Source organism: Camarhynchus parvulus, chromosome 10 (genome assembly GCF_901933205.1).
Source record: "Camarhynchus parvulus chromosome 10, STF_HiC, whole genome shotgun sequence".
Classification (NCBI taxonomy): Eukaryota; Metazoa; Chordata; class Aves; order Passeriformes; family Thraupidae; genus Camarhynchus; species Camarhynchus parvulus.
Genome location: NC_044580.1, coordinates 18,876,256 through 18,899,526, shown reverse-complemented (window position 1 = coordinate 18,899,526; position 23,271 = coordinate 18,876,256). Strand labels below are relative to the sequence as shown.

Here is a 23,271-nt window from a genome sequence, read left to right as displayed (position 1 = left end):
AATAATAAATAAATCCAATACTAAAGATGTTTAAAAATAGGATTGCCATTTTGAGTAATTGACTAAAACTAGGTAAAAACCTGTATTTCTTTTTGCTATATCAAGGCCCAGAGGCTTGATTTTTTTTTTTGCTGCCACCTTTGCCAAGATCTTTTTGGGAAGGCCTGGAAGCTCCTGTGGTGCCTCACATGGCAGCAGGTACCCCAGGTGCTGAGCCAATATGACAATCCTGTATTGCTACATCCACTATTTCCCCGAAAAACCTTGAATCACATTCAGGACTCACTTGGCCAAGGACACAGGATGTTACTTTTTGCAAAACCTGTCACCACCACTCTCAAGTCAGCAACAAATTACTGGAGAGAACCAAATTCCCCCAGGCACTTCCGATGGGAACTGGGCCCACTCTCCTTCCTCCCCTCACATCTGTGTGCCTGAATGTGAACAGGCCAGGAAAGAAGGACAAAAAATTCAGTAATACACATTTTGGCTACTGTAAAGCCTAGGAATTTTTTGTCCATAAATTAGAATCCAGGTCTCGCACAACAAATTATTTTGGTGAATGAAGGAACACCCAGAGAAAGTGTAAATGGACGGAAGAAAGAACTCTTCATGGGTTAACTGAGTGAAAGATTCCAAGAGGTTCTATGCTGTTTTGATGGAGTATCTAGCACTTCATCCCGGAATGGGCCCAGCGCAATCAGTGGCTCTCCAGAACTGTCAGCTGCTGCTAATTTACACTTCCATGGTTGCCATCTGCTATTCAGCCCTTTGAGACACAGCCACCAGCCCAGGACCTTTAACCAGCATGGACAAAACAAAACTACTCAAAGACACAGATTTTATCCATGTCCCCAGCGGTAAAGGAAAACATTTAATCCAATTATGCTTTCCTCACTCCTACTTTGGGTCACACAGCCAGGAAATGGTGTTGCAGACCTTCAGCCATCAGCCCTGAATTTCAGGGAGAAATCAAAGATACTCAGTGATACCTTAGGGAAACTAATTAAGACCTGAGAATTCCGAGTAAGAAAAAAAAGCTAAATGATCTTCAGGTGCATGAGCTCCTGATAGCTTCCTATCATTTTCAAAGTACATTTTATGTACCCTCATGGAAGAAGGAGATGTTTAGCTGACATTAAAAGCAAGTGCCACCAGGAGGATTTCTTTGTTCTTTTCAGAGTATTCTGAAAATTATGTTTTAAATTCATGCTGTTGATCTGCCATTAGAATTTTTTTTAATCTGCATATTATTTCCCTTTGAAATCCCTGCTGGTAAACACAGCACCGTGAAAAGCTGCACCAGAACTAACTGCTCACACCTAACAGTCCCAGCACCGCGTAGGTGTCCAGTGCTGGAATTTCCTCCTTCAGAACTTCCAACTCCAGCACAGGATGCAGATCCCAGACTTGATCAGAAGAGAAGGGCAGAGATCAAAGATTCCACAAACTGGATGACAAATATCCAGCTGCATGAGTCACTCCCAGCAGAATCAGCATGATAATGCTGAGCCCTGTAGCCAGGATTATACCCATGGTGGAAACAATGGGACATATGGGCACAAGGAATATTCCTCTTTCTTTAAAACTGTCTATTGTTTAAGAACAAAGCAAACCACATCCAAATACATCTGGCATCAACATCTAACAGTTCTGCAAGCTGATCCTTCTTTTCAAAACCCAAAAAAAACCCCTGTACATCCGAGTGTCCCATAAATTCTGCTGGAGCACATGAGGAGCCTGGCCATTTTGTGGAGGAGGAAGTGAACTCCACATTGTCCTGCTCACCCCAGGCCGCTCCCCCAGAGCCAAGTGGCCCCATCCCAGCTCCCTCCTTCCCTTTCATGCGGCCTCGGGCACACTTTCCCTGGGACGGATGGTGGCTGGGAACGGGCTGTTTGTCCCACAGCTCATCCCATCCCCTGCTTAGATCTAAGAGTGCCTGGGAAAGAGGCAGCTGGGAGCTGGCTGAGGCTCCCCCTGGAATGCGATGGCAGAGCTGAGATTAAACCACAACGGCTCATGTGCTGCACAGAGGAGTGACAGCGAGGAAAACGGGAATGCGCTCCCACAGAAAGCTGGAGACACCACAAACTGCTGCCTGTGAGCACCCAGGAAATCCAGGGGTTCAAAAAACACTGCAGCACATCCTTGTCCATGAATTACACCCTGGATGTGATTTCTGACTGAGGAACCCCAAATAGGAACAAGCCAACCCTAAAATTTCCCCAGAGAAATGAAACATCATTAAATGCACATCAGGTTTATTTAGGGACAGGCTGTGACAGTCCCCCCACGCTGAGAGAAAGAACAGGGCTCACTTCAGGTCCAGTCAGGGCAAGTTGGGCACCAATTTCCATTTGTATGAGCTATTTTGAGCAGAAACAAGCCAAAAGGTATGTGAGCAATCTCCTTTTCTTCTCAGCCTGCATTTAAATGCTTGGTTCCCAGGGTGCAGCTCTTGTCCAAAGTATTGACTCGAGCTGAAGAAATGAAGTGGAAATTAATCACTTTGCCATTTTAAATAGCTTCCAGGTTTCCCCAGATTTATTTCAAAAAAAAAGTGTTTGGGCAGAGCTTGAAGGTTTTCCACATTTCTTTGTGCCTGGTCAAAGCTACAGGTTGTGCTAAGTCCAGAAAGTCCAATTATGTCACTGCACACGGGGAACAAGTGTGACCCTGCAGAGGCAGCTCAGCTCCCATGACTTCTGTGGAGTCAATTCCCACTGTGAGCCCATCCAGGCAGCCCCAAAACCTGGGGCTGAGCTTTCCAAACCTGCCAAGTTTCTCTGTGTGTGCAACACTACAGCTGCACACAACTTCTGTCCCAGAAACCCTGAACAGAAACAGGAGTGCCCAAAGCTCTGCCTCCAGGCTTTGCTCCACAATGAACAATGCAGCTCTCTGTTGGCCACTGTCCACACAATCACAATAAATAAACAGCTTCCAGCATTAATCACCTTTTGACAATTTACACCACAACAGTTTATAATCTTACCTACTTTAATGCCTCCAAAGTGTCGGAGTTCATTCTGCACTAGATTAAATGCAAGATTAAAGTAAATAAAAGATTCCACAGAATGGCAACCACCACAGAGCAGGAGCCCTTTTATCTAACCAAACTCACAACAGTGGAACCCTGAACTAACAGGCACAGGGAGCTTCTTTTGGACCTCAGAACCACTCAGGTAAATGCTAAATAAATAATCCTTCTGCTCACAGACCTTTAAGCTTTCCAAGGGCATCAGTTTATCAATCAGTCAAAAGGAGTATTTCTGATTATTCCCTGGAACTGCAGCATTCCAGGCACAAGGAGCTCAAGGCACCAGTCTCAGTTCAGCACAATTTGCTGCTCAGCAACTGTGGACTCCATGTGAGGATCATTCTGCCATCATGAGATGTATTCAAACACATCTTCCAGTGCTACTGCAACACCTCCCAGGCCCTGCTGGATGCCAAAGGACAGGCAGATGTCTTCTGCTGCTCTAAACCACACGGGATGAAGGAGAATTCCTTGCATCTCCTCAGAGCGTGCGCTCCTCACTGAGATTCCAAACTGCTTTGCTTTGCTAAGCACTTGTAAAGCATATTTCAAATAATTGTAATCCTGAGGTCTCCTCTAACATTACCACAATGTATATTTATGAAGTTAAAAGCACCGAGCTGCTCCCAAACAGTTATTTAACATTCATTGCAGCTTGTCCAAGCAAGCCCTCGATGCTCTGCAGCCCGGCTCTTCCCCCAGGGCAGAAATGCTAAGTGCAGCCTGAAACACGACACAGTTTTGTCCTGAATTTACCCACAGAAGAAATATTTGAAGGATTGGTAATATCTGTCTTTCCCACACCCCTCCTGAAACTGTAAAATCCTCCTACATCTTAAATAAAAACAAGGATAAATAAGAAAGAAGTTAGAAGATGTTAAATTTCTATTTTTCCTAAAATTGAGGGAATCACACAGAAATCCCAACTCTGGCTTGCTTCACTGCTGCTCCTACTGGAGCTGGGTTCAGAAAAGTCCTTTGAAGGAGCACAAGCCACAAGGGCACACAACCCAAAACGTTTTTTAAAACCCATCATGAGACAAAATTTACCATCATCACCTGATTTAACATCATTTGGTGGGAGACTCCTACAGGCAGGCACAGGGTTACATTTTCTCTCCAGTGAAAAAGATAAGACCCCCACAGAATTAAGGTGCAATCTAGCTTCAAATCTTCTCAAATTTTGTTTAATTCCCTTGTTAGAGGAGAAAGTTGGTTGATGAATGGTAATTTTATAAATATAATGCTTTTAGACTTCAGTAAAGCAATCAGCTTGGTAAAAATAAACCCACAAAAACAGTTTAGGGCAAAAGAAAACATCTTAAAACAAAAGATATGCGAGTTTCAATCCATTGTTTCCAATAAGACAATGATGAGTGAGGTCTGAATCCCAGCAGGGTAAGAAGTATGTTTACTGAAGGGGAAAAAGGAAATATTGCAGGATTTGTCAGTCTGGCCAAGAGAGGTAAAATGAAGCAATGCTGTAAGATGACTCTGGGCCAATTGCAGCTGAAATACAGTAGGTTTTTTTAAATGTGGGGAGATTATTAGTTTTTTTAAAAAAAACCAAACCAAAACAAAAACAACAAAAAAGCCCAAAAAAACCAACAGAGTGGAATGTCTGTCTTGGTATCTTTATTTAAAGACAGGATGCATTTCTGAAAGACACACTTGTCCAGGTTACTGATTTCAATAGAGGTCAAAACTCTACCCACAAGCTCTGATTTAAATGGGCACCATTTACAAGGTATTAGAGTGGGTGGTCCTGTTGCCATAAAGATAAAAAGAGACTCAGAACTGCAGCAAACTCGGAGACAGCCAGAAATGGGATTATGCCATTTAATGGTGTTCTACCTAAATCAGTGCTGTAACATGAAGCCACGTCCTCACTCAGCCCCCAACGCCTCCTTTTGTTTTACATTTCTGGCCCACAGAGATGTGATTACTGGACACAAGGAGTTAAACTGATTATCTGATGTTCCACTTTCTTTAAAACCCGAAGGAAAGTAGTAAATAGGTATTTAGAAAGCAGACTGCAGTCACTGCAAGCTGAAAAATCACTTTACTGCAATCCTGTCCAAAATGCTTTTAGAGTCCCAAGAAGCAGCAACCCTGCTGTTAAACAGATCTGCTATGGAGAGTGAAAAATAAAACTGAAGCAAGGTTACTGCAGGGAAAGCACCTCTCAGAACACATGGATGTGACACCAGCTCAGGCAGTGCCATAAGCAGCTGCAGATCTCGGGAAGGGAATGACAGGGTTAAACTCTGACGTGTGATCAGTTCCACTGACTTACAGGAGGCTCAATCTGGCAAAATTCTTCAGAACATGCAGGACTTGGAGCACGTGTGAATGTGCTGGGACCATTATTACTCATCCTAAGGCTGCACAGGACAACGAAGCTTCCTCCAGCTCTCCATGGACACAGGGGTGGCCATGGGAAGGTTTGCAGGACTGAGATTGTGGAAATCTTGATTTTAAAAAAGCAGCTCTTAAAGTGGGGAAGGTGATTAAAAAATCCCCGAACAACAGAGTGCAAAATCCCCACCGAAATTTCAGTGTTTGTGTTTAGAGATAAATCTTCACCACATACCCCCCTCCCCCACAGAAAAAAAGAAAGACAAAAATAAACCACGAAGGGAAGGAAGGAAAAACCTCACAATTTTTAAAGTTTGTTTTAGGCCTACTGCAGCCACGGCTTCACTTGGCTTTTATCTGCTTTTGTGGTGTCCTCCAGCCCTGGACTGTAAAAGCAAAGTGCTCCATACACCAGCAGAGGGTTTTATAGAGCAGGGTCCTTTGTTACTGCTGGAAATGAGAGACAGGTGTTGATCCCAGAAGGGACAGTAATTGCCATGCACAGGGAACCTGGGAAGCAGAAATAGCAGAGGCCCTGAGCCTTTATTACCAAGATAGCTGTAAACTCCTGCCCCAGGCACAAACCAGACCAGCCCGTGAGAAACTTGGCTCTGGTGACGACTCTGCTTCACACACAATTGGAATAAACGCTTCCAGATTTCATGTCTCCATCACTGTTATTCGTTATTTGCTAAGAAATGACAGAAAGCAAAGTCTCATCCACAAAAGAACAGAAAACCCCACAGCTGCCCCCCAGAATCCTTAGCCTGGCTTTGCACAGCTCCCTCCAGGGTGCAAGTCCAGGCTGTTTTTCCTCTCTGCCTTTCCAAGAGAATAAATGAACAAGTTGAACAGCTTGTGATATTTGCATGACTGCAGTGAGAGCACTGGAACAGTTTGAACAGCCAAAGTCTAAAGAGTTTGCAAGGAGTAAAAAGCAGTTTGTGACAAAGCCCTCTGAAGACCCTCACCTTGCTGGAGTTACTACAAGTATTATTATTATTAAATCTGTAACGACAAGCAAGCCCTGTCATTTCTACAGTAGGCTCTTTCCACTTATTTCCAGCTCAGAGATAATCCCACTTTTATTAGGTGCTGATCTATCACTTTATGTACTGCAGAGGAAGAGCCCAAATTCCAGGGAATGAGAAGTTTTAGCTGAAATAATTTCATGAGTGGCTCCAGTGAAGGCCAAAAGACAAGGAAAGTAGTGCTGCATTGATTGGAGCTGCATATGGACACCACCACCCGATGGCAACAATATGTTAAAATCAGACAAGATTCTTTTGATGTAAATTAAAGGAAAAACATTTCAAGGAGTGTATTTTCAGTACACTCCAGGCACAATTCCTGTCATTGACATTTGCACGTCCACATTCTGAAACAGTCTCATCTCTGACAAAACCTGGCTGCTGCAGCTGATTTTCAGTAAATTAAGAGTGCAATAAAGTTATAGCACTTCACATGTGCATTGTCCAACACATCTGGGTCGCAGATTATTGCACATGGGGAGGAAGATTAGGCAACTGCCAGGTAATGTTGCCTCTTGTTCAATTAATTATCTTATCTGTGTGCAAGGAATGCCCGAATTGCAGAGCCAGACTCGTTCAGAAGACGGAGCAGGATTTCATTTATTCATTGCACAAGGGTCACTCAGCTCCTCACGTTCCACACGATCATGCCAAATCCCTGCTACACCCAGGCGGTTTTGCACCCACGTCTGACTTTGCTGTAACACCTTGCTCCGGCACAGAAACGCTTTCAACACTCAGGAAAAGTGCCAGACTAAGGATAATGTAAGAGCTCAAGTTCTTCATTAAAGGACATGGCCACTAACGGGCCACTCACCTCACACAATAAACAGCATTTAGCGTTTTCTTTGAAGGGGACATCAAAAGGCATGGGGGTTTGCACCCTCAGTGCTTGTCACCTTCAGCACAGTCCCCAAATGGCCAACTGCAGTGCCTTGTGCGTGTGGTTAGGTGCCTGTTCACCATGAAACACGACAAACCGATCTGCTGCCGAAGCCACAAACTTGTACTGAACAATCCCTGGTAGCGATGGTGACAGGACACTGCCGGTCCCCGGTGTGGGACGTGAGAAAACAAACCCCTTCAGCACGGTCACACCCTTCAAAGACAGGTGGTCACCGTGGGTAACATTCCTGCAGTGGTTTGCAGGTAACAGGAGCTACACTCATTGAAGTGGAAACCAGAAATGAAATTATGTTACTGATGTATCATTATCATAACATGGAGAGATATGACAGTATAGGTATATGGAAATCAGACATTCAGAGCTGTCATTTCTGTTACAATTAATTTGGCTTCCAAACAGCTCAGCAGCACAGCCAGAGGTGGCTGCTCAGTCCAAATCCACTCTGCCATTTATTGGCATATGAAGAAAATATTTGGGTTTAAAGTAAAAGATAAAAAATTATTGACAAATAAAAGCAGGGGTTATTGTTATCTCATTCCACCAACATAATGCCCCTTGCTACACCAAGCTGCATCTGCCAGCCCACTGCATACATTCACAGTGGCTTTTGGCTTCTTCAGCCTGGAAAAACTTCATTTAAAATTTCCCAAAAGAGACACCCAGGAGCAGATTTGCCCCTGTGAGCTGCTGCACAGCACACACACTCAGGGTTTCCTCAGTCACCTTCCTCAGGCCTGAAAACCACAGCGGGAGATATAAATATAAACAAATTTTCAACACTTGACTGGCTCTCTCCTCCACTCTTTTGTGCCAGGAGATAACAGCAGAAAGCTAAACTGGAGAAAGGTTATCCTGTGGGCAAGGCTGTACACTGAATTCCCAAAAGACTGCCAGCTTCAGATTAGGCAGCACTCCTCAGTGTCTCTGACAGCCACAAAACAAACTGGATCAGCTTTGTGAAGCATAAGATTTGTTTGTCTCCTGTTTATTCTAAAACATGTTTATTTTAAAGGGGATAAGTACCTTGGAGTAACAACCTCACTTGCTGGAAAAAAAATTAAATTAAAAAATATCCTGCAAGCTGGCACTGCCTCCAACTCGACATGAGGTGCAATTTTTAACCAACAGGAAGAAGTTATTGAATCACTGGTAGAAAAGTTATGAGCTGTGTCTTGAAATAATCCTTGTCTTCCAAAAACAATTCCTGGGTTATTTAATTTGCAGCAATACATTACACGGGCAGTTACACTGCACTAACTTTTGGCCACCTTTTGACAACACTGAACTCTCAAATGGGCCTAGAAAAATATCCTTTAGAGCTCCAAGTAGCACAGGGACTGCAAAATTAAGAATGAAATGTGACATGATTTGTAAAATCAAGAGGTGATCCTAAAGCAAAAGTGTGATCAAGCCTTCTGTGCTTCCCCAGTTCCTCTCTCACAGTGATGTAAATTCAGAGCTGCTCTGCACGTGCAAAAATGGGGGCCCCAAACTCACACAGGTGAAAAATGTGATTTACTGAACTAATAACAAAATCACCCCCCAGTCAGGCTTCAAACCCAAGACCCCGTGGCTGGATTGTTTTACACATTCACACTAAGTAACGCCCTTTGCCTTCACAACAAAGAACATTTCTGTCCCCTTCCTTGCCCTCCTAATAACCATCTTCCCCTGTTGTCTAAGGTTCTCAGCCACAGCACAAGGGAGAAAAACAATATTTAAACAAAAAAAACCACCCCAACCCCTAAACAAATAAACAAAGAAAAGCACACACAGGAGAATGCAAGTCACAAAGGCACAAAGGAGCCAAGAGCCTCTGGGCAGCTGCAGCTCAGGGAAGAACTTGGAGCAGCAAGGCCACCCAGCACCAGAGCCCTTCCCAGCAGGGTGCAGGAATGTCACATCCATACCCACCAGGGTACTCCTGAAAATTCCCCCTCCCTGCTTTTATGCCTTCAAGCAACTCTGATCAGCTTTAGAGCTGACTGGAAAACCTTTATCCCATTATTTTATTTATGTGGACATATGTAACACTAAACAAGTGTTTTGTTCCAGTGGTAATACACCATTACCATTTTTAATGAAGTTACAATACTTTTTTTTCTCCACAGAATGATTAATTAAATACCATGTTCCACTTGAAGCTAATTCTATGGGATACAAATTTTTACATATATATTAAAAAACCTAAATATATACATACACATACAACAAAATATAACATTGACCTTAAACTTTTAATGGTCTCTCTCCAGTCCTAAACTTCCTGCTCTCCTCTCTTTTACTGGAGAGACTGTCAAATGTGCATGATCAATGGCTTCAAGCACAAACAGATCTTTCATTGACTGTCAGACAAATTGGAAACATATAAACTTTGAACACCAACTCAAAAGCCAAATTAATAACAGTGCTCATTAGCTCTACCTCCCACCTTTCCTCTTTCTTCTGGAATAGCTGGTCTGGCAGCAGAGCAGAAACTCTGAAATGCCATCCTAAAAATAGAAAGCAAGAAAAGAGGAAAAAGAAAAGGGGAGGGGGGAGAACAGGAACTGAGAGAATAAGCAGAGTGAGAAGCTCTGTAATATAAAACTGTCTCCAGCTTCGAAGTCATCAGCCAATCATAATCGAATAAATGCTATTTTTTCTTTCTAAAATCAGAACACTCCAATGGCTATTTTTATTCCTGTTTAGAAGCAGCTCCCCCAGCAGGGCCTTCAAACCAGCAGAGCCTGGCAGGCAAAGCAGGGACTCACAGCACCCCACTCCAGGCCAGCATTTCCAAGACTTTCCCTGGCTCCATGGGTTCATTTGTGCCTGGCACCAACTTTGTTTTACACCACAAACCCCATCAGAGAACAAATGGAGAAGTAAAGGGAGGAAACAGAGGGGTTGTTTACATGGAACTATTCTTTCAACCCTATTTAAGGGTGCTCCCTTCATGAATTTCTATCCATCCAAATGGCTACTCTGTTCCAATACCCTAATACACATATTTTCCACATGCAGCCACCAGAAACTGCAATATGGATAGGTTTGAATTAAAGCTGGTTCTTGGGTCAACCAGACACTTCAAAAAGAATGGCTGGGACCCTTAAGGTACTGAAAAACCACAGTAGAAAGACTCCATGCTCATCCTAAGCCTGGAAAATATGGACATAAAATGACATTGCATCTCTTGAGGTGTATCCTCAGCACTTTCTTACTTCTTTTGTGTGGAGAAGCTGTGAATGCCCCACCAGTGGAAGTGTTCCAAGGGAGGCTGGAGGGTGCTTTGAGTAACCCCAGTAAAAGATGGCCCTGGACATCCAGGGAGCTGGACAGGATGGGCTTGGAAGGTCCCTTCCAATCCACACTGTTCTGAGTCCACAATTCTAAAATGCTAGAGGCTTCTTCCTCTATTTAGCTGAAAATTAGCTTTAAGAATATAAAGTCCTCATGTTACAAATTACTGGTGTAACACAGAGAGAAGAGCTTTTGAACTGATTCCTGTTTTCCATCCAGAGCACAGGAAGATGCCACTTCAGTCCTGGATATGGAAAACTGCAGCAGGCCTTAGGATGCACCCAAGTGCCCTTTGCCCCCATTAGCCTCAGGTAAAACAACCCCATTCTCAGGATTCACTCTCCCCCCATCAGCAAAAGAGGGTAAAAATCCTTCTGCTATAAAGGATTTAAGATCAGAACTCTGGTACAAAATGAAAGGCCACAAATGCTCTCCCTTCAAAAGCACATAATGAAAAGGTCTTTAAGAGGACTCAATGAATATTGTAAAGATTTAACATTATTTTTAAATGGGAGTAGCTGCCAGCTTTGGAGCTTAATTGTTCTCCTTCAAGGAAACTAACCATGTAAAATACACAGGGAAAAAATCCAGAGGCTGTTTTGCTCTCAGCTAATCTAAGTAACCTTGATCTCAGATGTTACTTCTCCATCCTTAATTTTAGTGAGGAGATACATTAAATACTCCGTTTCCCACAGCAGGGCTTCAAATTCATCTTGCTTCAATAGCTTTGAAAAGAGCGTTTATTTCAAACTTGTAAATGATTTAAAAGAGAACGTTTAATTAATAATGTTGTTTCCAGCCAGATGGCCAGCTATTAGTTTTCAGTCATCTCTTCAGAACAATTCCCCACAAAGTCTTCAGATGCAAAGGAGCTTTGAAGCAAATAGATGTGAGTGTTCAACACTCAGAGGCTGCCAAAACATTCAGTAAAAGACACAGCTATAGGTACAGAAATTACATTTTTCCAAGTGGTTTTGCTGCAGGTCATGGTTGTAAAAGCCCCCCAGCAACAGACACACATTTCTTGCATTTACCATCCTGTATTTGGATGGCATTAAATTCACATATGGCTATAGAATATTACTTAACTGAAAACATGAGGCTACATGTATAGAGTTTCCCCTGGACTTGTGCTAACAGACTCAGACTGGAGCTCAGAAGCAGAACTTTGTGGTATGATGTGTATCAACCAGTCAAAATATTCCATGTGTACAGGAGGCACTGCTACAGAGATGAATAGATAAATATTAGGCAAACCCAGCCAAGGTTTACCACTAAACATCTGTGGAATTCTAATATTCTCACTGACGTAGCACTAACATATTTTCAAAGAGAGCTTCCAACAAAAATTAAAATGTTTTCTTAGTACAAATGAGATGGTGTACTCATTTTCTGCTGCTGGGCAGCAGCAGAAAGCTTTTTAAAGCAGCGTGGTAATGGGGTTTGCAACAGGTTTTTAAAATCCTGAGATTTTAAGAGCTTTCCCAACTGTAATTAAATTCCCTGACAGGCAAGGACTGCATCTGGGAGGTAGTTAAGGTACAAGCAGGGTGCAATGTTTTGCTCACAGTTACACAGTGGTGTGGAACAAACCCTGATATTTTCAGCCTTCCCTAACCACAACGTGCATTCATTATGCAGCAATCCACAACTGAAACCCCATCTTTATTCAGTTATGATTGGGAAAAACAAAGATGCAATTGCAATTCTATACCTGAACTTTCAGCCTGTAGTTCTCCCAAACAAGCAGAACCAGGCTTGGGGAAAAGCTTCAATGATCAGCTGTCTACCTACACACGAGTTATTTATGGCATCTAATTCAGAGCAAAGCTCAACTCAGTTTGCAGAGTGCCAGCAGACTTTTACTGGCAACAGAAACCAGCTAGAAAGTTATATCAGCTCCAAAAGTGGACAGTGATTGTCTGCTTTTAAAAATTTGCCATTTTGCTGTGTAAAGCTTCATTCTAGCATAGTGGTTTCACATCTGGTTTGCACTTTCTACCATTCTTGTGCAAAAACTGGTTATTAAAAAATATGTATCATTTTGATCACAAAACAATGACATGAAACAGGTCAATAGGACAGATTTGGCTCATGGTGAAGCTTATTCTGAGTAAGTCAGGTACATTTAGGTCCAAGAAGCAGATATGGAGAAAGATCAGCCAGGTCATCTCTAAGTCTGCCCATCCCAAGCCTGTGGAACTCTTACATGGACATTAATCCAGCATCTCCAGTGCCCACTGGAGTTTTGCTTGAAGGTTCCAGGCCAGCATCAACAACTATTCCAGACTTTTTATCCCACAGGCTGCTGGTTGTTGGGAAAGCAGGAACAGATGTCATTAGCAGACCTTGTGCTCTCCTGAGTTCAAGGCCTGTAATTGTGGGGGGCTTTATCTAAAAATCTTTTCTGCTTCCTGAGCTTGTGGAACTATGGGGCAGGGGCACATTGGAATAAAAGCTTCACCACTGGTTTGAAAGCTGGCTAAAATGGTTTTTAGAAGGACAAAAACAAACACAGAAGAGCCCAAGGCTGCCTTCTGCCCAGGCACAGGATCACCCACCCCAGAGGTACCTCAGCCACAAATGTGGAGGGTCCCTGCCCAGCCCCACCAGTGCCCATCAGCAAACCCTGAAATATGAGTGAACTTCTCTGGAAATTAAATGTTTTGCAGAGAAGTATCATTTTCATCAAACTTCCAGCTAAACCCTGCCTGGCTTCCTGCCACATTTCCAGCCCAGGCCTGACAAGTCCAATCTTCCTGGGGCTGGAGCCCCCAGGTCTCACAGGCTCTGCTGGGCAGGCTTCAAATCCTGCCAAGAACCCACAGAAGCCACCAACTCCCTGAATTTAAAAAAGAAAAGTGAACAATATTCAACCTACAAACACCTCCCCTGTTTTCAGTTCACTGCTTTCCTGTGCTGGCCTGACTCTCCCTCACTTGCCTGTAAATTGGAAATAAATTTACTGAAATCTATGTAACTACACAAACACAAAAAGAGTGGGAAAAGCCTCCAGCTGCTTATTAGCCTTTCACTTAGACTGAGTGCCTTTGAAACACGGATAGAATTTTTCAGATACTGTTTGTTACACATGTGCTACAAACTGGCTCTGCATCTTGAGTCCAGGGGAACAACAACTTGTTCAACAAATAATAAGGACCTTTCTGTACAGTTCCATATGTGTGGAAACCATAGACTTTGTATCCCTGTGAAAAAAACCACATCTGGTCTTGCTCAGAATAACAAAATTAAAGGTTCTTGTAGTTGGGTCTTTGTCTTCCCACACAGCAACACTAAAATTCCAGTTAATGGAGGGAAAGGAAATTTGGGGAAAAAAGAATTCTCCAGCTGTTAAGTAGATAAAGCAACAACAGTCACACATTCAGCACAGGAACAAAGGCATTCTCACGTGCCACAGATGTCCTCCTCTCAGCCCAATATTTCTGTGAACCTGACGTGTGAAGACTAAGTGAATTTCTCTTTTCATGTTCAAGCAACTAAAACAGGAAGGACAAAGTTTCTCCTCTTTTGTTGTGAAAAAGGAGAGTCAGTGTCAGCATCCATTCAACCACTGCTGGCTGCAGCTTCACCACAAAGGAGGAAATTTCTGTTCTGACTTCCTTTTTAAAAAAAGATTGAGTTATGGTTAATGAACGTCACCAGCGCAGAGAGAAACTCCGACCTTTCCTCTGACGCAATCTGTGAGGAAAATTTACTGAAATTCTCAACTACAGATTATAAAGTGAGCTAAGGAGGGTTCACCCACTATTTCCAACATAAGAACTCCAGGGAGAGGATCCTGCCACATCACCCACTGCAGTCCCTCTCTCCAGGATTCACACCCCTCGTTCTCCATAAGCTGATCCATGGTCCCATCACGGGGTCAGGCACCCAGCCCACCTGTGCAGGTGCTCCAGGACAATCTGGGCGCACACAGGGCTCAGCTGCAGCACCTGGGACCTGTCCCCTCCTTGCCCTCATAACCCCACACAAAATTGATCAGGATCACCTCTTCACCTTCCCTAGACTCACACAGGCTCCATTACTCCCAGGTAGGTTTTACTGGAGCTTTAAGCACATTCTTTCACAAGGCTCACCAGTGAGAGATATAATCCATGTTTTCCACAGCAGCTGCTGTCAGAAGTCTCTGCAGCACACACACAAATCCCCCTTGCTGCTGAAGGAACAAATCTGGGTATCTGGAACCATGTAGCTACAATATCTTAGGGTTCCTTAGCTAACAAAGATTTCCTACTGGAGCTCAGATGATCCCTGGGTGACTCTCTAAAAAGCAGGGTGTTATCTCTTACCTGGCTGGGCTCTTGTGAAGTTAAGGGTTACCCTTGGTTTTATTTGGTAGGGGTTTTAATAGGGCTGCTACTACTATGCAGGAATAGTTTATTCCCATTCCCATTTGTGTCCTCTGATGAGCTGAGTCTTTAGGACAGAAAAAAAAGATCTCTGGCTTTGTATTGTTTGTACAGAGGCACAGTACCTGGAGCAGTCCAACTTCCCTAAGGGCAAGTCCCATCACCCTGGGGGCAAAGAGATGCCAACAAATGAGGATTCGGTCTGAAAGGCTTCACAACACCTTTAAAAGCAGCATTACTGCAGCAATCCACACATTACTGGCTCCTCAGCTACACAAAGCTGTGCAATTATGACCAATTCCAAAAGGAATCAGCAAACACCTGCCGGACCTGGCGGAGTCAGCCCGTGGAACTGCAGGGTCTGGACAGGAACCTCTGCCCTGGCCTCATTCCCTCGCTCCTGTCCCTCCCCTGCCCATCAGCACAGGCAGCTGGGGACTGCAAAAGGGTTTTTTACAAACACGTCAAGGCACACAAGGACAAAAGTTAATTAGGACTATTCATAAGCCTGGCTGGAGGAGTGCAGCATCCCATCCCTGAAAATTTAATTGCACTCAGTAGAGGAAAGCTAAAACATAGTAATCATAAAAAAATAACCCAAACAACAGAAAGAGATAATTTGGGAATAAAAACTGATTTCAATTTAATTCGAGCACTTGTTGGCCCTATTTATTTCATCAAGTAGTTCATGCAGGATAATGGCTTTACTGTGCATCTAACAGCATTAGAAGTTCCTAATAAATTAACAAGTGAAAATTAATGGCTGCTCAGTCCATTAAATCTCGTTAATTTTATTTTTGTTGTAATAATATAGCAATCACAAGTTTACATTATTAAACCAATATTTATTAGAAGAACTCGTTTTAATTGGATTCCCTGATGTGATAATCCTGTACAGAGTGTATTTCCTTATTTCATCAATTTTTTGCATTTATTTCTCATTATATGTAAATGACTGTGATATTCAGGGTCTTTTCCTAATGCTATGAAAGTTAAGCAACCATTTTAAACATTTTATTTCACACAGATTCAACACTTATTACACAATATAATGAGAACATCATGAGTCCCTTCAGAGGATATTTTAACTCTTTTAGTCTCTTGAGAAAGGGCAGAAGAATGAAAGACACAGATATGAATATCTGAACGCATCTTAACAAATTGTAAAATCAATTTTTTCCTCTTAGCCCCTCAGTGTCCTGGATAAACACTCCAGTTGTTTTTCAAGACAAAAGGAGTTTTATCACTGGTTTTAATGCAAAGTGTGAGCTGCCCTGCACAACAGAGGTAAAAAAAATAAATATATATATTGGCAAAAGGGTTTGAATGGTAGTGACTGCACGAGAAATTACAAAACGGAGGAGACACCTTAATAAACGGCTGCTGTGCTATTCCAGCAGCAACCCTTTGGAGGGATGGAGCACAACTCCTCCCCAGCCTCCCTCCTTCCCTGCTCCTTGTCTCTGCCACAATAACTGAGTGTGTAGCTGCTCCCTAACTGGTTGTACCAACATTATTGCTCCAGCCTGACAGCAGTGCTTTGTTTTTGGGAATGCCATCGTGCGGAATACAACTCCACACACATCACCCAAGCTGATGTAAGAGGAATGAACAAGTGCAAGGGGGGGAGAAAAACTTGGGAGGGGCTGCAGGGAGCAGAAACCTGTGCCCAGAGAGAGGGGGGTTGACCTGTGATGAGATGAGAAGGGCACTGATGGACAAGCAGGGCTGCAGGCAGAAATCATGGAATCACACAGAAAAAGCTGAGTTGGAAAGGACCCACAAGGATCACTGAGTCCAACTCCTGGCCCTGCATAGGACCATGCCAAGAGTCACACCCTGTGCCCAAGAGCATGGCCCAAACGCTCCTGGAGCTCTGTCAGGCTCAGGCCCATGCGCACTCCGTGTACCTTCACCTCCAGAGCTGACCTGCCTGTCCCACAGAGGCCACACAGCCGGGCTGATGAGGGCACTGCAGCAGCACAAAGGTTGGGCAGGGCTGTAAACCCTGCCCATAAAGCTCGGGCAGGACAGAGGTCACTGACACGGGTTTGCAGCAGGAAAATCCCAGCAGGATGGAGCTGAGCAGGGGGATGGCAGCCAGGGGTGTTTGCAACAGGGACTGGGCTGTAACCACCCTGCACACCAGGGCTGAGCCCCTGCAGGCACTCCCAGACAAGGCCATGAAATATTAAAGCTCCTCACACTCAGGGACAGAAAACTGAAAACAAGGTGGCTTGAAACTGGCACTGAAAAATAAGTAAATTTCACATGGACACAGAGCTGTGACTGATCCTTCGCTGGTTACTACATCAGATGGGCAGCCCCAAAAGAAGTGTGGAATCACAGAATATCCCCAGCTGGAAGGGACCCACAAGGAGCAAGTCCAATGACCCCAAAATCACACCATGATGTGAAACCACACCATCCTTCAGGGTCTTGCAGACAGCCTCTGCCACTGCACATCCTCACAGCTTTCCTATTTTCCTGGTATCACCTCAAACCTAAGAACATGATCAAGTCCTGTAAATATTGTGTGGTCAACTACCAACACAACCGAAGCTGCGCTCACACCCAAGATATTTCTGAAATATTTATGTTCCTTCTCTATTATCCTTATTCATTAAGTTCCTTGTGTATTATCCCCGGTTTTCCCCACCAAAATATAAATTATTTAAGGAACACCTTGTTCAGTGGCTTTTAGGAAGCAAATGTGCCATGTGTCCATTTTAATTGGTAGATTCTGCCCTTATCAGATGAGTTCCACAAGAAATAACACCCACCTCTCTTCAATAGTGTTTTCTAAATAAAAAAAAAAAAATACAACCCACCACTTAAAAGAAGGTGTTCCTTACACACAGGAATCCTGGCTCCCCTAAAACCACTGGTGATACCAAAACAAATAAATACAGTAATGAGTTCAAAAGAAAAATGTGCATATGAAAATATATTACAAAATGTCAGGAGATTTATGTCTGTGTGTGCAGCACCACTAAAGCTCTTGAAACAAAGCATTTATTATCTCATAAAGCAAGACTACAGATACTGCACAGCTTGTAGAAATTATTGAGTGCCCATCACACGGTCTGGTTTCTGCAGATCAGACCCTAAAAATGTTGAGTTGAACACTCATCACACTTCATTTCCAGGGCAAATGCTGCTGGTTTCTCAGGTGCACAAAACGGCCTCTCTTCTGCTCAGAACAGGGCTAGAAACTCAGGCTTTTGCAGGTTTGTATGGATGTCAGATGTAGGGGCCATTCTTACCACATTTCTGGGTCTCAGAAGAGAACAGAGGCACCAAAAATCCTGCGAGCAGCTGGAGCAGATCATTGCCTGCTCACAGAGCAAAGCAGAGAAGCCACAAACACCCAGCTGCCTGTGCTGGGTAGGTGTTAATGGCACACTTGTGCCCAGCTTGGTCTGAAAAGTGATAAAAATGCTCATCCTGAAAGCTGGGCTTTCAAGATAAGCAACTGTGACAAAGGATGCATTTTAATGGGCAGAAGAATGTGTGCTCTCAACTTTTATCACCCAATACAGGATGAAAAAACCTCTCTGCCAGCGAGACCCAGGACTCACTAGGTCAGCTCTGACACCAAAGGGCACCAGCTCAGGGCACAGAGGTTTAAAGAAAGGTCCTGCTGGGGCAGGATGGGCTTTGGCAGCTGTGCCCAGAGGAGGAGGGAAGGAAGAGCCTCCAAAGCTCTCCTGTGCAGCAGCAGCACCAGAAACCATCAGATGCTCTGAGACCAGAGTTTTGCAGGTGGAAATTACTTCCTCCTCCAGCAGTAAAAACAAGAAGGAAAAATCCTTCTTGCCAGGAGAGTCACACTGAAATCCTTGAAGGCCTCTCCAGCCTTCTGCTGTCTGCTACACATTCTCCCAACAGAAAACCTGGGGTGCCTGTCACACCTCAGAAATGGAGCACTTGGAGAAGTAATACATGCTGAGCAAATACACAAGCAAATAAACTAATCCGTGTTTACTAATCTGTCAGGAGATAGCATGCAGTACATGCTTCCAGATCCCAGCAGATAAACATGACAGCAGGAATACATTTGTTATTCTAATTCCTCAGCCCTACAACAAAACAAATATTTTTTTTCCTGTCCTTTCTTCAAACAATCCCACCTGATCAGTCCAGGAATTTGCTGCATAGCCCTCATTCCCACCAGCAATGTTTCTGCAAAGCTCGAGCCCTTTTCCATGTGAAACTTGCTCTGTCTCATGGATACAATAGCTAATTTTGGACTTACCCTGCTCCTGCTGGGCCAGAGTCATCACTGGCATGGCTCCACTGTAATTCAGTCTACTGATGCATTACAGACAATGCACAACATGAACTAATCCTTAATGATGCTTTTCCCCCTCTCCCCCCTCCCCAACATATTATTTGAGTAAATAGTAAAATGACATACGTTAAAATTATTAAATGAAAATAACAAACAGCAAACTAAAACCAGGCTAAAATCGTCTTGCAAACACTAATTTCAGATGACACAGTAATCAGATTCACAGATACATTAGGACAAGCAGTGCAGCCCAGAGGAAAAGGCACAGCTCTTAAAGTCACAAGGCCTGGTCAGAGCTGCAGCTCTGCAGACTTCAGGGAGATCTTTCTATGCTCCCACACAATTCCCCAACCTCTGACACACAGATGTGAACATCTCCGTGCAGAAAACCTAACCACGGTCATTTCTAAACAATAAAAAAGCAGACATGAAGTTGTGTTTAGAAACTAATGCCAAGGTACAAGGGGCTCCCACCAAAACAGGCTGATGCCTCCCCCACACCGAGGTTTAAGAGCTGCAGGATCCAGGCTCAGTGTCATAAATTAACATGAAATGTTTTAATTTCTGCACATATTTTCTTTAACAGAGGAGGAACAGCCAGGGCAATCTCTGAAGGTGAGTATTCATGACTTGTGATATATGTTTGTGTTGTTATTTATTTTCAATCTTTACTTTTTCTTTTTTAAATAAAGCATTGTGTTTGGCTCAACTCTTCTCTTCCTTTAAATCATAAAATATCAAATCCTTCCTTATCTAAACCACCTTGTTAGGAGTCACAGAAGTTCCAGGGGCCTTCATGCTCTGCTCCCTAACGGGTCAGCATCAGCCAGACACAATACCCAGGTCACAGCAGCAGGGCTGCTCCAGCAATTTTCTTCTTTTGAAATGGTAAATATTTCAGGGAAGTGCTTTAAACAGGGAATTATGTACGTGGAAAGCAAGCTGCTTACCAAGAACTTTAAAAATATGGGTTTTAAGGCGTTTGTATTGCGTGGTGGCTCTACAGGTTTTGATTTCTGCTTCAAGTAGAAGCCGGAGCTACTCTAACAAAGGCTGAGAGCTCTCATTTGCATTACTGGCCAAAATCTTAGCCACAGTCATTCAGCACCAAAAAAGATAAGGAGGCTTTATTTTTCCTTTTAAAAAAACACTGCAGTTGTTGGAAGAAAATTTTAGGAGCTCCAAACATCCACATTTCTAAGCTACTTGCTTCACTTTTTCATGCAACAGATGCTGCTTTGTATCAGCTCCTGCATATTAAATCATTCTGACAACCAAGAAAGCATACATTTGTTTGTGCCAGAGAGAAGCATGAATACACACACACACACAGATATCTTCTCACGCAGAAGCACACAATTATGCAGCATTCAAATATTTGGAATGAACTTTGGCCTTTGCTTAAAAAAAAAAAAAAAGTACTCTCAAACAACAATCAGGAACAGACCCAGCAGTCATCTGGCTGAGCTCACACAAATCAACAATCTGCAGCAATAAAACACCACTTGTAGGCAGCCATTTGAAAGTTACTTGGAAAATTATTCTTAGGTGGGATAGTTTTATACACGTCTTTTATGATTTATGATGGCCCTATGGATCGAATTCGGAATGCAGACTAAAAATAAAATCTATGTTCATTCAAAAAATGGAGGAAAAAAATCAGTTCTATTCACTCTCACATGTGTGGGGTGTTTTTGCACTCCGAACGACCTCCTTCAGCTCTGCCATTTGCATTCCCGATTTAAAAAGTAACTCGAAAACATCAGCAGAGCAGGGCTCTAAATCACCCCTTCAGAGGAGCAATAAGGAAGAAGCCAAACAACCCAAACAAAACCGTTCTCCCGATGCACTAATCACAAGAAAATCGTAATGCAACAGCACTTGAGAACACGCTGAAACTTCTGACAATGAGAGCACCCTCAGTGAGTGGAACTGATCCGCAGCGCTTCCAACTTTTTTTTTTCTTTTTTATGATCTCGGCTCGAGGCATATTGTCTCCACTACGTTTTCTCTCTAGTTACTAGAGAGTAATTCAATTCTGTAGCCAGTTACGGGGTTTTTCTCGACTAGATAAGGAGCAGGCAGAGAGGACCAACACGGCACCGAGTGCGGCAGGGCCGGGACGCCAAACGAGCCCTCCCGGCCGTGCCGGAGCTCGGGGGTCCCTGAGGGTCCCTGCGGGTCCCGCTGCTCCCCCGCACCCCGCAGAGCCCCGGGGGCCGCGCCCTCCGCACCCCGGTACCTGGGGATGGTGATGCACTTGGTGTTGATGTTCTGCGTGGTGATCGCCTTCTCCAGCTCGTCCAGCTGCCCCGTCTTCTTCAGCTTCTTCACCAGGCTCTTCACCGCCTTCTCGCACCATTTCTCCTCCTGCCCGTTCTGCTCGCCTTTCTTCCAGCCCAGGAGCCGCTTGACGATGGGAGGAGTGAAGGGCAGGATGGAGGACATGCTGGCTGTGCCGGCAGCGCCCGCCGCCGGCCCGCCTCCGCCTCACACCGCGGGGCCCTGCCCGGCCCGGCCGCTCCCCGCCCGCCGCTGCCTCAGCGCCGCGGGCCCGCGGCTCCAAACTTTGCCCGGAGTTCGCCGCCTCTCCCCGGCGGCGGCGGCGGCGGCAGCTCCCTCCTCCTCCCCCTCCTGCCCCGCTCTGTGTGCGCGGAGAGGCGCCCACTCCAGCTCATTCCCAGTCTGTCTCTCATGCAAATTGCCTGCTGGCCGCCCCGGCCCGGCTTCCACCCCCTCCTTCCCTCCCAAACACGCCGCCGAGGGAGGGAGGGAGAGAGGGAGGGAGGATGGAAGGAGGGCGGGGAGGCGGCCGGCCCGCCGGGAACTCCGCGCCTCCATCGCCGCCCGCGGAGGCCCCGGCTCCCCGAGGGGGATCGAGCTCCGCGGGGCCCACGGCGAGGGCAGAAAAGCCCAGGAGCGGGACAAGGAGAGGTGCGCAGACAAACCGCACCGAGGGCAGGCAGGAAAATAAACACAAGTGTAAAGCCCCACAAGTGTAAAGTCCGCTTAGTGAGGGAAAGGGGACAAGAGGGTCCACAGCGTGGCTGCGGCCCCTGCCACAGGCATTTCGTTCATTCCCACACTGATACCTGAACGCAGCTTGGCCAGCCGTGCTCAGACAATCAGCTGCTTTTTGTTCCAACCCCTTTAATTTACTATTCCATTCCCTCATCTTTCCACCCAGAGCAACAGGTACCCGAATAATTTTTGCCCTGTATCAGACAAAAAGGACACCCTGGAGGTGTTTACCGCCGGAGCTGGTCAGAAATTCTCAGACGGAATATTTTTGTCAGAGGACAGCAGCTTGTTCACATCTAGGTGTTTTGTAGAGATGCTTCGGTTTGGGCTGACTCAGGGTGGCATCCAGGTACATTTCCAGTTTCTAACTTTCCATCACTGGGCAGACTGGGTTGTCACACTCCCCGGTCTCAAGCATGCTGAAAGGCAGCCCAGGTCCTAAAAAAACATATAATTATAAACTTTAGCTCCTCAAAGCAGCAGTTCTCTGTTAAACTACCCCAAAATGGTGCTGAGCAAGGAGTCTCAGAGGCACCTGGTGACACTGCAGGTGCCCCCAACCAGGCTGGTTCCTTTTACCAGCTCCAGCTGCATCTCATCTCCCTGCAGCAGCTGCCCAGGAGCAACAGGGTGAAAGTTTTGTGGGGCTTGGCTCCCGAATTCTGAGTTTTCAAGCTGAGATGCACTTCCCAGTTTTCTCCATCCTATCAGAAGGGACGGCGGTAAGCCCGAATTTGGGAAGCCTACGGGGCAGCTCGGCAGCTCCCAGACACGGGGTTCTTGCCAACCCACATTCCCATACTCCGGGATCCAGAGTAACCCAGGGGGAGACTCCTCGACAGCGACATCCCAAAGCTCCCGGTGCCTGTGGATTTGGAGCAGCCAGCCATCCACAGTGCCTCGTGGCAACTCAGGAACCGATGGCATCAGACAGTTCCTGAGCTCTGAGGCAACTGCCTAGGCTT

The 23,271-nt window shown here is 44.8% G+C and overlaps 1 protein-coding gene across 2 annotated transcripts in view; it reads right to left on the bottom strand.

The window, feature by feature from the left end:
• Positions 1–21,769, bottom strand: part of SMAD3 (SMAD family member 3) — a 68,277-nt gene extending 46,508 nt beyond the window's left edge. For both annotated transcript variants that reach the window (XM_030954963.1, XM_030954962.1), the window contains exon 1: positions 21,528–21,769. In XM_030954963.1, coding sequence (XP_030810823.1) covers positions 21,528–21,733 — 206 coding nt within the window. In that variant the 5' untranslated portion in view covers positions 21,734–21,769. The remainder of the gene's footprint in view (positions 1–21,527) is intronic.
• Positions 21,770–23,271: the final 1,502 nt, after the last annotated feature.